This window comes from Oncorhynchus masou, chromosome 29, assembly GCF_036934945.1.
Source record: "Oncorhynchus masou masou isolate Uvic2021 chromosome 29, UVic_Omas_1.1, whole genome shotgun sequence".
In the NCBI taxonomy this organism is placed as follows: domain Eukaryota; kingdom Metazoa; phylum Chordata; class Actinopteri; order Salmoniformes; family Salmonidae; genus Oncorhynchus; species Oncorhynchus masou.
Window position 1 is genome coordinate 40,935,659 of NC_088240.1, and position 13,702 is coordinate 40,949,360.

General features: G+C 43.4%; 1 protein-coding gene across 3 annotated transcripts in view; it reads left to right on the forward strand.

The window, feature by feature from the left end:
• Positions 1–13,702, forward strand: part of LOC135519683 (kalirin-like) — a 259,660-nt gene that overhangs the window by 99,904 nt on the left and 146,054 nt on the right. For all 3 annotated transcript variants that reach the window (XM_064944915.1, XM_064944916.1, XM_064944917.1), the window contains exon 3: positions 4,075–4,189. In XM_064944915.1, coding sequence (XP_064800987.1) covers positions 4,075–4,189 — 115 coding nt within the window. The remainder of the gene's footprint in view (positions 1–4,074; positions 4,190–13,702) is intronic.

The window sequence follows — 13,702 nt, forward strand, 5'->3', positions numbered from 1 at the left end:
ATTCTGTAGGTGTTCTATTGGCTCTATTGTGGTAGGCAAGCTCAATCAAAGACAGCAACATTTGAAATGATTTAAAATAGTGTTTAAACCCAGGTTTGGACAGTGGAGATAAACATTTCCATGACCTCAATGCTCATTAATACAATGCTGCTGGCAAGAATCCAGTATCCAGTATGTCCCAAATGGAACCCGTATTCCCTATATTGTGCACTACTTTGGACCAGAGCCCATAGGGGTCCCCAGCCTCTAAGTTCATTGCAGCCAGCCAGTGTGGCTAAAACATGTTTTTTTGTCTTTTGTTTCATCATTTCTGACACATCTCTGAATGACCAGGGTAAACAGGTCAAATGCTGGTGAAGAAAGCTGACTGGGAATGGGAGCTGACTAAAACTCTGTTCTAAAAACAAGTTCAACTCCATGTGAAATAAAAAAAATCTCATTTAGTCTAATAATCTAAGCCCGTTGTTAACTCAAGGCATTCTTTGAGCTGTAAAGAAGAGATACAGATATTGGGGAGGCAGGTAGCCTAGTGGTTAGAGCGTTGGATTAGGAACCGAAATGTTGCAAGATTGAATCCCTGAGCCGACAAGGTAAAAGTATGTCGTCCTGCCCCTGAACAAGGCAGTTAACTCACTGTTCGAAGGCCGGCATTGAACATAATAATTTGTTCTTAACTGACTTGCCTGGTAAAATAAAATACAGAACCAGTCAAAAGTTTGGACACACCAACACATTCAAGGGGTTTTCTTTATTTTTACTATTTTCTACATTGTAGAATAATAGTGAAGACATCAAAACTATGAAATAACACATATGGAATCCTGTAGTAACCAAAAAAGTGATAAATAAATCAAAATATGTTTTATATTTGAGATTCTTCAAAGTAGCCACCCTTTGCCTTGATGACAGCTTTGCACACTCTTGGCATTCTCTCAACCAGCTTCATGAGGTAGTCACCTGAAATTCATTTAAAATAACAGGTGTGCCTTGTCAAAAGTTAATTTGTGGAATTTATTTCCTTCTTATTGTGTTTGAGCCAATCAGTTGTGACAAGTTAGAGGTGGAATACAGAAGATATTTGGTAATATACCAAGTCCATATTATGTCAAGAACAGCTCAAATAAGCAAAGAGAAATGACAGTCTATCGTTACTTTAAGACATGAAGGTCAGTCAATCCGGAAAATTTCAAGAACTTTGAAAGTTTCTTCAAGTGCAGTCGCAAAAACCATCAAGCGCTATGATGAAACTGGCTCTCATGAGGACAGCCACAGGAAAGGAAGACCCAGAGTTACCTCTTCTGCAGAGGATAAATTCATTATAGTCAACTGCACCTCAGATTGCAGCCCAAATAAATGCTTCACAGAGTTCAAGTAACAGACACATCTCAACATCAACTGTTCAGAGGAGACTGCATGAATCAGGCCTTCATGTTCGAATTGCTGCAAATTAATCATTACTAAAGGATACCAATAATAAGAAGAGACTTGCTTGGTCCAAGAAACACGAGCAATGGACATTAGACTGGTGGAAATCTGTCCTTTGGTTTGATGAGAAGGTGAACGGATGATCTCTGCATATGTGCTTCTTACCGTGAAGCATGGAGGAGGTGTGATGGTGTGGGGGTGCTTTGCTGGTGACAGTGTCAGTGATTTATTTAGGAGTCAAGGCACACTTAACCAGCATGGCTACCACAGCATTCTGTAGTGATACACCATCCCATCTGGTTTGTACTTAGTGGGACTATCAATTGTTTTTCAAAAGGGGTATTTGACCAAGAAGGAGAGTGATGGAGTGCTGCATCATATGACCTGGCCTCCACAATCACCTGACCTCAAACCAGTTTAGATGGTTTGGGATGAGTTGGACCTCAGAGTGAAGGAAAAGCAGCCAACAAGTGCTCAGCATATGTGGCAACTCCTTCAAGACTGTTGAAAAAGCATTACAGGTGAAGCTGGTTGAGAGAATGCCAAGAGTGTGCAAAGCTGTCATCAAGGCAAAGGGTGTCTACTTTGAAGAATCTAAAATATATTTTGATTTGTTTAATACTTTTTTGGTTATTACATCATTCCAAATGTGCTAGTACATAGTTTTGATGTCCTCATTATTATTCAACAGGCTTGTCTCTCGGAATCATTGAGAAAAGCAAGAGCCCCATTCTACACGCTCACCGTATGGAAACAAGTGGAGTGTTTTTGAGAAGTGGTGTGAACAAAAACAGATGTTTTCTCACCAATGCTCTGTAGGCCAGATTCTATGCATATTACAGGACATTTTGGACAGAGGGAAGGTCGTTCTCCACTGTCAAGGTCTATTTAGAAGCATTGTCAGCCTGTCATATGGGCAGGCCGACAAGGATACATCCTCTGTTATCTTGTCTTATGAAGGGATCATGTTAGGTACGCTCAGTTTCCAAGCCTTTAGCCCCATCTTGGGACCTTTCTATTGCTCTGGAGGCAGTTTCACTGCTGCCGGAAAGCGAGCAAGAGATTAAATATCTCTCCTTTACTGATTGCCCTTACGTCCGCAATGGAGTGAGCAAGCTGCACTCACCATCAGTATGCATGCTTTGCACATCTACTTGGGATAGAATGAAAGCATGGCAAAATAACTCTTCATGCCCCCCTGCAAGTGTGGGCTCCTCTTTTGTCAACGGCTATCCCATTGGATAGGCTATTACAGTATATTGGCTTATAATAGCAAGGATTTACCACCCCCGTAGGGTCTGAGGGCTCATTCCACCAGAGGTATGGCTACCTCTTGGGCACTGTTCAAAGCCATCTCTTTGCAAGAGATTTTCAATGCGGCGTGTTGGGCCACCCCTCATACATTAATGAGGTCTTAATGACTGGTTGTCACTGCACCTTCCTCAGAGTCTCTGAGGGGTGATGCTGTTGGGACTACCCTGACTTTGGAGAGCATGTCTGCGATACAGGAGTTGGCCATATCCCATAAGTGAGACATTGAAATTAGTATTCGAAATAGAACCTAGGGTTACTTGCGTAACCCCGGTTCTATGAGAATATATGGGTGAAATGTCTCACTGCTCGCACGATCCCAAGGAAGAGAACCATGCTTGAGAATGACCAGAGGATTTGCGAGTGGCGCCTTATAAGGAGGGAAGGGACTCACCTTGTTCGCCACTCGACCTGTCTGTCTCCAACAGATCTTGTGTGATTGGTTCGCTAGAGCGAATGAGACATCTCACTCATATATTCTCATATAACCGGGGTTATGCCAGTAACACTCATTTTTTTCTCCAGTAAATATATAGAGGTTCCCCCAGCAGCAGTAGAGTAATGTTGGCCTTATCTCTGTGACGAGGCCCAGTGTGTGGTGCAGACACACACACACACACACACACACACACACACACACACACACACACACACACACACACACACACACACTGAGGGGGGGGGCCTTGAGGATGAAAGACTGGTGGACATTTGTCAGAGAGGGGAGGGGGAGGCACAGGGGAGTTCCGCCATCCGAGGGGGTTGATTCTCCCAAAAAAAGTCAACAAAGATCTGTCACCAACAAAATCTCACCTGGACAAGGCCATCCATGCCCTTCCTCTGGGGCGTTGTTGCTGCCTTGCCTCCCTGTCTCCCTTGTTGTTGCCAAGTCCCATGAGCACCAGGGATAAACAAATGTACTTCCCCCTCAAACTGGTCATGCATCCCTCTACACATGGGATGTGTCCCAAATGACACCATATTCCCTATTACAGTGCACTACTTTTGACCATGGGCTCCGGTCAAAAGTAGTACAAGAAATAGGGTGCCATTTGGGATAAAGACCTAGTAAATGAGAGACATGAAGATAGACCCTTTTTACCCTCATTACGTTGTATACCATGTCTTACCGTAATTGATGTACACTGGCACTCTGAGAGAATACTGAGAATCGCAGCATGAAGCTTTAGTACCATATGGGCCCTGGTCAAAGTAGTGCACTCTATAGGGAATAGGGTGCCATTTGGAGCGGATCCCTGATGTGCACTTAAAGCTCTATCTATTTCTGACATATTGCTCTCAAAAATAAGGAGATTTCTACTGTCTGTGTTCCTACAGGAGGTCGTGATAAGAGAGGTGGCCCCATACTGACCTTCCCTGCCAGAAGCAACCATGATAGAATAAAACACGAGGAGCTGCGACAGCTGGTGACGTACCTCTCCACTGTGCCCAGGTAAGAACAGTGGAGAGGTATCTGATTTATGATCTGTTTTTTGCTTTTTAGATCACATTGAATAAGATTGAAGCAGTTTAGCATTTTTCAATCTTGTTCTGGAGTCAACTCTGCAGAATGGTCACAAGCTGGCAGAGCCGCAAAGTCATCAAATCTGAATTTAAACTTAACCCTAACCTTAACCCTAACCGTAACCACACTGCTAACCCTAACTTTAAATTAAAACCAAAAAAGCACATTCTTACAATATAGCCCATTTTGACTTTGCAGCTGGCATATCTAAAGGGGAAACACGTAGTTTTGCCTCCAGGACAAGACTCATGACAATAAACGTCAACCTGCAAGATTACATGGACAGATGGGACCTGATCCTAGATCAGCACTCCTACTCTGAGACGCTTGACACATACGGTCCCTGGACTCATTTCATAATCATACTAATGTAAACATGACTTAATGTATGTGACTAGCAGGAGAAACATGCCATCGCCATGTATGCTGACACACAGCATACACATTAGAGTGTACTTCAACATGGTCCATTCTGCCTTATTCATGTCGTGGTGTACGTTGCGTTCGGAAAGTATTCCGATCCCTTGACTTTTTCCACATTTTGTTATGTTACAGCCTTATTCTAAAGTGAATAAACAATTGTCATTTTTCTCGTCAATCTACAGAAAATAACCCATAATGACAAAGCAAAAACAGTTTTAGACATTTTTGCAAATGTATAAAAAAATAAAAATAAACGACATTTCACATTTACATAAGTATTCAGATCCTTTACTCAGTACTTTGTTGAAGCACCTTTGGCAGCGATTACAGCCTCGATTTTTCTTGGGTATGACCCTACAAACTTGTCACATCTGTATTTGAGGAGTTTCTCCCATTCTTTTCTGCAGATCCTCTCAAACTCTGTCAGGTTGGATGGGGATCCTCCCTGCACAGCTATTTTCAGGTCTCTCCAGAGATGTTCGATCGGGTTCAAGTCCGGGCTTTGGTTGGGCCACTCAAGGACATTCAGAGACTTGTCCCGAACCCACTCCTGCGTTTTTTTGGCTGTGTGCTTAGGGTCCTTGTCCTGTTGGAAGGTGAACCTTTCGCCCCAGTCTGAGGTCCTGAGTACTCTGTAGCAGGTTTTCATCAAGGATCTCCCTGCACTTTGCGCCGTTCATCTTTCCCTCAATCCTGACTAGTCTTCCAGTTCCTGCCGCTGAAACACATCCCCACATCATTATGCTGACACCACCGTGCTTCACCGTAGTGATGGTGCCATGTTTCCTCCAGATGTGGCGCTTGGCATTCAGGCCAAAAAGTTCAATCTTGGTTTCATCAGACCAGAGAATCTTGTTTCTCATGGTCTGAGTCATTTAGGTGCCTTTTGGTAAACTCATGTGTTTTTTTTACTGAGGAGTGACTTCCGTCTGGCCACTTTACCATAAAGGCCTGATTGGTGGAGTGCTGCAGAGATGGTTGTCCTTCAAGAATGTTCTCCCATCTCCACAGAGAAACTCTGGAGCTCTGTCAGAGTGACCATCGGTTTCTTGGTCACCTTCCTGACCAAGGCCATTCTCCCCCGTTTGCTCAGTTTTGCCAGGTGGCCAGCTCTAGGACGAGTCTTGGTGGTTCCAAATGTATTCCATTTAAGAAGGATGGAGGCCACTGTGTTATTGGGGACCTTCATTGATGCAGACATTTTTTTATACCCTTCCCCAGATCTGTGCCTTGATACAATCCTGTCTCAGAGCTCTAAGGACAATTCCTTCGATCTCGTGTCTTGGTTTTTGCTCTGCCATGTACTGTCAACTGTGGGACCTTATATAGACACGTGTGTGCCTTTCCGAATCATGACCAATCAATTTAATTTACCCTAGGTGGACTCCAATTAAGTTGTAGAAACATCTCAAGGATGATCAATGTTAACAGGATGCACCTGAGCTCAACTTTGAATCTCATAGCAAAGGGTCTGAATAATTATGTAAATAAGGTGTTTGCAAAAATGTCTAAAAACCTGTTTTTGCTTTATCATTATGGGGTATTGTGTGTAGATTGATGAGGGGAATTAAAAAATACATATATTTGAGAAAAAGGCTGTAAAGTAAAAAAATGTTGAAAAAGTCAAGGGGTCTAAATACCTTTCAAATGCACTGTATATCATGAAATGTAGACATTATTTGATTGAATATTCTTAGATTTTGTGTGTCGAGCCAAGTGTTCCTTTTGTGATTATAATTCTAGTAGGACAAATGTGAAAATGCTCCCACAGACGGATGTATGTAAATTGTATCTATAATTTCCATACATCTTTCTGTGGGAACATTTTCAAATTTTTCTCGACACAGAAATTACAATCACAAAAGGAACACTTGGCACGACATACAAAATCTAAGAATATTATAGACATTTGTAATTCTCATAGTACATTTAAAAAAATGCTCCCACAGAAAGATGAATGGAAATTATAGATACAATTTACATACTACATACATTTGTATATACAGTATAGTGTATAGTGTATTTGACTATTTCACCCACACCCGTTGCTGACAGGTGAATAAAATCGAGCACACAGCCATGCAATCTCCATAGACAAACATTGGTAGTAGAATGGCCTTTCTGAAGAGCTCTAATAAGTCAGTTTGTCAAATTTCTGCCCTGTTAGAGCTGCCCCAGTCAAATGTAAGTGCTAGGAGCAACAATGGCTTAGCCACTAAGTGTTAGGCCACACAAGCTCATAGAACGGGACCGCCGAGTGCTGAAACACGTAGTGCGTAAAAAATCATCTGTCCTCGGTTGCAACACTCACTAGCGAGTTCCAAATTGATTCTGGAAGCAACATCAGCACAATAACTATTCATTGGGCATTTCATGAAGTGGGTTTCCATGGCAGAGGAGCCGCTCAAAAGCCTAAGATCACCATGCGTCGGCTGGAGTGGTGTAAAGTTCGCCGCCATTGGACTCTGGAGCAGTGGAAACGCATTCTCTGGAGTGATGAATCACGCTTTACTATCTGGCAGTCCGACGAACTAATCTGGGTTTGGTGGATGCCAGGAGAACGCTACCCTACCCCAAAGCATAGGGCCACTGTAAAGTTTGGTGGAGGAGGAATAATGGTCTGGGACTTTTTTTCATGGTTCCATCTAGGCCCCTTAGTTCCAGTGAAGGGACATTTTAATGCTACAGCATACAATGACATTCTATATGATTCTGTGCTTCCAACTTTGTGGCAACAGTTTGGGGAAGGCCCTTTCCTGTTTCAGCACGACAATGCCCCCGTGCACAAATCAAGGTCCATACAGAAATGGTTTGTTGAGATTGGTGTGGAAGAACTTGACTGGCCTTTACAGAGCCCTAACCTCAAATCCATCGAACAGCTTTGGGATGAATTGGAACGTCGACTGTGAGCCAGGCCTAATCGCCCAAAATCGGTGCCTGACCTCACTAATGATCGTGTTGCTACATCTAGTGGAAAGCCTTCCCAGAAGAGTGGAGGCTGTTGTAGCAGCATAGGAGGGAGCAGCTCCATATTAATGCCCAGGATATTGGAATGAGATGTTCGACGAGCACATGCTTTTGATCGTGTAGTGTACTACTAACAGCCATTTCAATAGGAAGACGGAGAACCATATATGATTTTCCACTCTTTTATTATTTGTTTATGGTATGTGAGATGTGAGGGCATAGAGATCCTATAATTCACTAGCTGACTAACTAGCTAACAATATTTTACCAAATTTGATCAAAGTTTTCCTAACCAAAGTGGTGGATTAATTAGTCATATTGCTAGGATGCCAATGTCAAAATCTAGTGTTCTATTTAAATGTATGCGTGAGGGTCCATCTTCTGTCTTTCACAGAGGAGGCTGGTGGGAGGGAGCTATAGGAGGATGGGTTCATTGTAATGGCTGGAATGGAATTCATGGAACAGTATGCGAGTTAGACCTGTTGTCTGAGGCTCTGCATGGGAAGACTGACCCCCCCACACACACACACACGTCTTTCAGAAAGCCAACCTCTTGGCCAAACCCAGTTGCACTATTAACTAATCCATCCATAGTAGAGCTGTTTCTCTCAGTCTTTTTTTCACTCCCATCCACCTCTGCTCAGGCTGTGTTTGGCTAATGTAGCGTATGTATACAAATTATGCATCCCAAATGGCACTCTATTCCCTATATCAGTGGTTCCCAACTCCAGCCCTCGAGGACCTCCAACAGCACAGTTTTTGTTGTAGACCCAGACATAAAACACCTGATTCAACTCATTGAGGGCCTGATAATTAGTTGACAGTTTGAAGCTACAATAAAAATGTGTACTGTTGGGGGTATTCGAGGACTAGAGTTGGGAACCACTGCCGTACTTTTGACTAGGGCCCATAGGGCTGTGGTCAAATGTAGTGCACTATATGTTGAATAGGGTGCTGTTTAGGACTCACCCATTTGGTGTATGGACTAGTGTGGAGTGAAGTCTCATGAAAGCATCTGGCTTTGAGCCCATCCTTGAGGCTACAGTTGGCTAATGTAAACAGTGAGCCCAGGATTTTCGGGGGCTCCCTCTCTCCCTCTCACCAAGCCTTTTTAGTTTTTCCAGGAGGGCCATTAGAGAGCCTCCCTGAAGAAAAGCCGCAGGAATGATTTATGACAGTTTGCTAGAACAGCTGCTCTGTTTCCTTACCTGCCTTAGTACGTTAAACCTATCTGTACATTGCAGATCGGATTTCTCTCTTCGATGCACACGAGGCTTGCATCTCAAATGGCACCCTATTCCCTTCGCTTAAAAAATAAAGGTTCCAGTTGGAACCAAATAATGTTTTTCAGAGCGATGCCATAGGTGAACCATTTTAGGTTCTCTGAAGAACCTTCAATGGGATGTTTCTTTGATTACAATTGCAATTTAGCAAATTAACATTGGATTGATAGATGTGTAGATGATGATGTGCAAGTAGAGATACTGGTGTGCAAAAGAGCAGAAAAGTAAATAACAACAATACGGGGATGAGGTAGGTAGATTGGATGGGCTATTTACATATGGGCTGTGTACAGCTGCAGCAATCGGTAAGCTGCTCGGATAGCTGATGTTTAAAGTTAGTGAGGGAGATATAAGTCTCCAGCTTCAGATGGGCCTCAGGATCTCGTCACGGTATTTCTGTGCGTCGATAAAATAAAATGCAATTGTGTTCGTTGTCAGTAGCTTATGCCTGCCCATACCAAAAGCCCACCGCCAACATGAGGCACTCTACTCATTCACAGCGATGTAAATAAGAAAAATAAGCTTTTTGTGCGAATGGACAATTTCTGGCATCTTTTATTTCAGCTCATGAAACATGGGACCAACACTTTACATGTTGCGTATATATTTTTGTTCAGTGTAGTTTAGAAAAATGTATGTTATTAATATTTGAGTAGGATAAGATGAATGAAAAAGTTAATGTACATGCAGAAAGATAGATATTGAAATATTATATGATGGTCGGGGTTTTGGTTCAACTCTGGATGTTAACACCAACACTGGAGTTGTTTTACACCAAATTAGTATTAAATGAACTATTTTTAGTGTTCATTTAACTCATAAATCAACATTAGAAATGGTACCCTGAAAATCAATTTAACATTTGCCAATTTGCTGTATGAAAGGGGCACATCTGCAGGCTTCCACACATTTCACAAACCTTTTAGAAATTCTGTGGATGCCAAGTCTAATGCCACACCATTCTTTATCTGGCAAGTGTTCTCAAAGGAACCTTAAGAGCTGTCTCCCAGTCCCTGCCGCTGAAAAACATCCCCACAGCATGATGCTGCCACCACCATGCTTCACCGTAGGGACGTTACGCTGGGCATTCAGGCCAAAGAGTTCGGTCTTGGTTCCATCAGACAAGAGAATCTTGTTTCTCATGGTCTGAGAGTCCTTTAGGTGCCTTTTGGCAAACTCCAAGCGGGCTGTCATGTGCCTTTTACTGAGGAGCAGCTTCCGTCTGTCCACTCTACATAAAAGGCCTGCTTGGTGGAGTGCTGCAGCGATGTTTTGGTACCCTTCCCCAGATCTGTGCCTCGACACAATCCTGTCTCGGAGCTCTACGGATATTTTCTTCGACCTCGTGGCTTGGTTTTTCCTCTGACATGCACTGTCAACTGTGGAACCTTATATAGACGGGCCAAATCAAGGATGATCAATGGAAGCAGAATCCACAGGAGCTCAATGTCGAGTCTCAAATCAAAGGGTCTGAATACTTACGTATAAATAAGGTGTTTCTGTTTTTCATTTTTTTTATACATTTGCAAAAATGTCTAAAAACCTGTTTTCGCTTCGTCATTATGGGGTATTGTGTGTAGATTGATGAGGGAAAACATCTATTTAATACATTTTAGAATAAGGCTGTAACGTAACAAAATGTGGGAAAAGTCAAGGCGTCTGAATACTTTCCGAAGGCACCGATGTGTTTCACTAGCTTGGTCTTATATCTGTCAAAGCCTGGGCCATGGTTACAAACATGCTGAAAATGTTCACACTCGGTTCGTGCCATCGTGTGTGTGTGTGTGTTTTTCTTGCGTTATCCAAACACTTATATTTCCCCGGGCTGATCCTCGTGGCCATGCTTTTAACTGCAGTGGAAAATGTGTGTGTGCCTGTGCATGTGTGCCTGTGCGTGTGTATGCATACGTGTGTGCGCAAGTGTGTATGGTGTGTGTGCGCACATGGGTTTGTGTGTGTGTGTGTTTCGGGTGCTGTCAGCCAGGCGGAGTGACGGGGCTGCACTGAGTGCGTTCAGCCATTGATCAGGCCTGGCAGTGGACCTATGAAGTCAGCTTCAAAGCCTCTCTGTGTGACCTGCTTAATGAGAGTTTAAACAGTCAGCCCGGCCTGAGAGCCAGCGAGAGTCCCCCTAACTTCCCTCCAACTGACCCACCACCATTACCAACACATGTCGCGAATGGAAAAGGATAAGGTAATTACAGAGCAGAGAGAAGGAAGCGGGGCGTGGCCACATGGCGTACTTCTGGAGCCGCGCTGTCAACCATTGAGCAATGAGAGCCTCTCTCCAGACTCTTTTGTGGTTTTCTGTTTCTCTGTCTCAAGTAGCTTCACGTCTTTCCCGGTCTCTCTTTTCACCGGAGAGGCTGAATAAATTCACGCAGGCGTTTCGGTGTCGACCTTTTGTCGGTGTGTGCTTTCTTTAAAGACGCTGAAAATGGTTTCATAATGAGTTGTGTGACTGTGACCGTCAGGAATTGTATTAAGAACTGTGTTAATACCTCCGTGTTTCAAGCAAACCACCACAGTCCCTGTGACCGAGAAAGCGAAGGCAACCTGCCTAAATGACTGCTGCCCCGTAGCACTCTCGTCGGTAGCCATGAAGTGCTTTGAAAGGCTGGACATGGCTCACATCAGCACCATCATCCCGGGAAACACTAGACCCACTGAGCGGTGTCTGAGGAAGGCCCCAAAAATTCTCAAAGACTCCAGTCACCCAACTCATAGACTGTTCTTTCTGCTACCGCATGGCAAGCGGTACCTAAAGGCTCCTTAACAGCTTCTACCCCCAAGCCATAAGACTGCTCAACAATTAATAAAATAGCCACCTCCCTCTTTGTTTTTACACTGCTGTTACTCGCTGTGTATTATCTATGTATAGTCACTTTACCCCTACCTAGGTGTACAAGTTACCTCGACTAACCTGCACCCCCGCAAACGCTGCGCCATCATGCATAAATTTATTTTATCCGCCCACACCAAACGCGATTATGACACGCAGGTTAAAATATCAAAACAAACTGAACCAATTACATTAATATTGGGACAGGTCAAAATGCATTAAACATTTATGGCAATTTAGCTAGCTAGCTAGCTTGCACTTGCTAGCTAATTTGTCCTATTTAGCTAGCTTGCTGTTGCTAACTAATTTATCCTGGGATATAAACATTGAGTTGTTATTTTACCTGAAATGCACAAGGTCCTCTCCTCCGACAATTAATCCACACATAAAACGGTCAACCGAATCGTTTCTAGTCATCTCTCCTCCTTCTAGGCTTTTCCTTCTCTGGACTTTAAATTGCGATGGGAACTTTCATAAATTAGGTGCAACACCGCCACCAATCTCGTTCGTCTTTCAGTCACCCACGTGAGTATAACCATTCAGGAGATGGCACGTGGGTACCTGCTTCTATAAACCAATGAGGAGACGGGAGAGCCAGGACTTGCAGTGCGATCTGCGTCACAAATAGAACTGACTTCTATTTTAGCACTTGGCAAAGCAGACGCTCGTTGTGGGTGCAGTGTGGGTGCAATAATTGAATAATATAGATTTCTAAATTTATTTTGCAACGCGCGGGCGGTGTGGTCAGCCTGTTACAAGTAGTCCGTCATTGTAAATAATAATTTGTTCTTAACTGACTTGCCTATTTAAATAAATGTTAAATACAATAAAATGAAGGGCTTGTAAGTAAGCATTTCACAGTAAGGTCTACACCTGTTGTATTTGACGCATCTGAATGTGATACTGTAGCTCCAGATCACAGCATCCCAGTCAGTGCCTGTTGCTTCCTTTCCTGTTTCTGTCAATGCTATTGATCCATGCCACCAGTACCACCATCCACCCAACCTATCCCCCACTCCCCAACCTCTACCCAGCCATTTATTGGAATTCCCTCTCTGCGTCCAGAAAATGTTAATTCTCTTTATTTGTCATTCTTGGATTTGTGTTTGCAGTGATAGCTACTGTGATATTTCAGCAACAGTCTCCGTTTGTATTGAGCTCATTGGAGTTAGCTGAGCTTGCATGGGTGAGGGAAACCACACACTGAGACAATGATGTCATAACCACTTCAACATGTTCCCTTAATTTGAAAGTGAACGAGCAAGTCGACGTCTCTATGTCCCAAATGGGACCCTATTTTCTATATAGTGCACTACGTTTGACCTGGGCCCATTGTGCTCTATAAAGGGAGTAGGGTTCCATTTAGGACACATTCCAAGTCGATAAATGCTGCTGTTCATTGACAATCAGTGTGGCAAAGCCAAAGGTCACGGGCTACATATCCATTGACATTTCAGCCTACAGTACCTGGAAATTAAAGTAGTGTTTTCACATAGCACCTCATCGACTCAATACAAAGGGAGAAATTCATCTAACCAGTATCACTTCTCTTTTCTACTAGTAGGATGTGTGTGACTGTGTCAAGGCTGTTTTCCTGTTGTCCTTGGCCCATTGAGAAGAGAAAATGGCAGGATACAAGGCGGCCTAATAGACTGCTGTTGGTACAAATGTGTTGTGTGCGTCTCAATTGGCACCCTATTCCCTATGTAGTGCACTACTTTTCGCCAGAGTCCTATGGGCCCTGGTCAAAAGTAGTGCACTACATAGGGAATAGGGAGCCAATTTGGGATGCAGACATTGTCTCCTGTGTGTCCCCAGTCTTCCTGCACAAAGCGATGCAGAGGATCATATTAATTGCAGAAGTAGCGGAGGCTGGAGGGCCTGTGGCGGGCCAAAGCAATTAGAGTTTATTTTTATCTTCTTCCA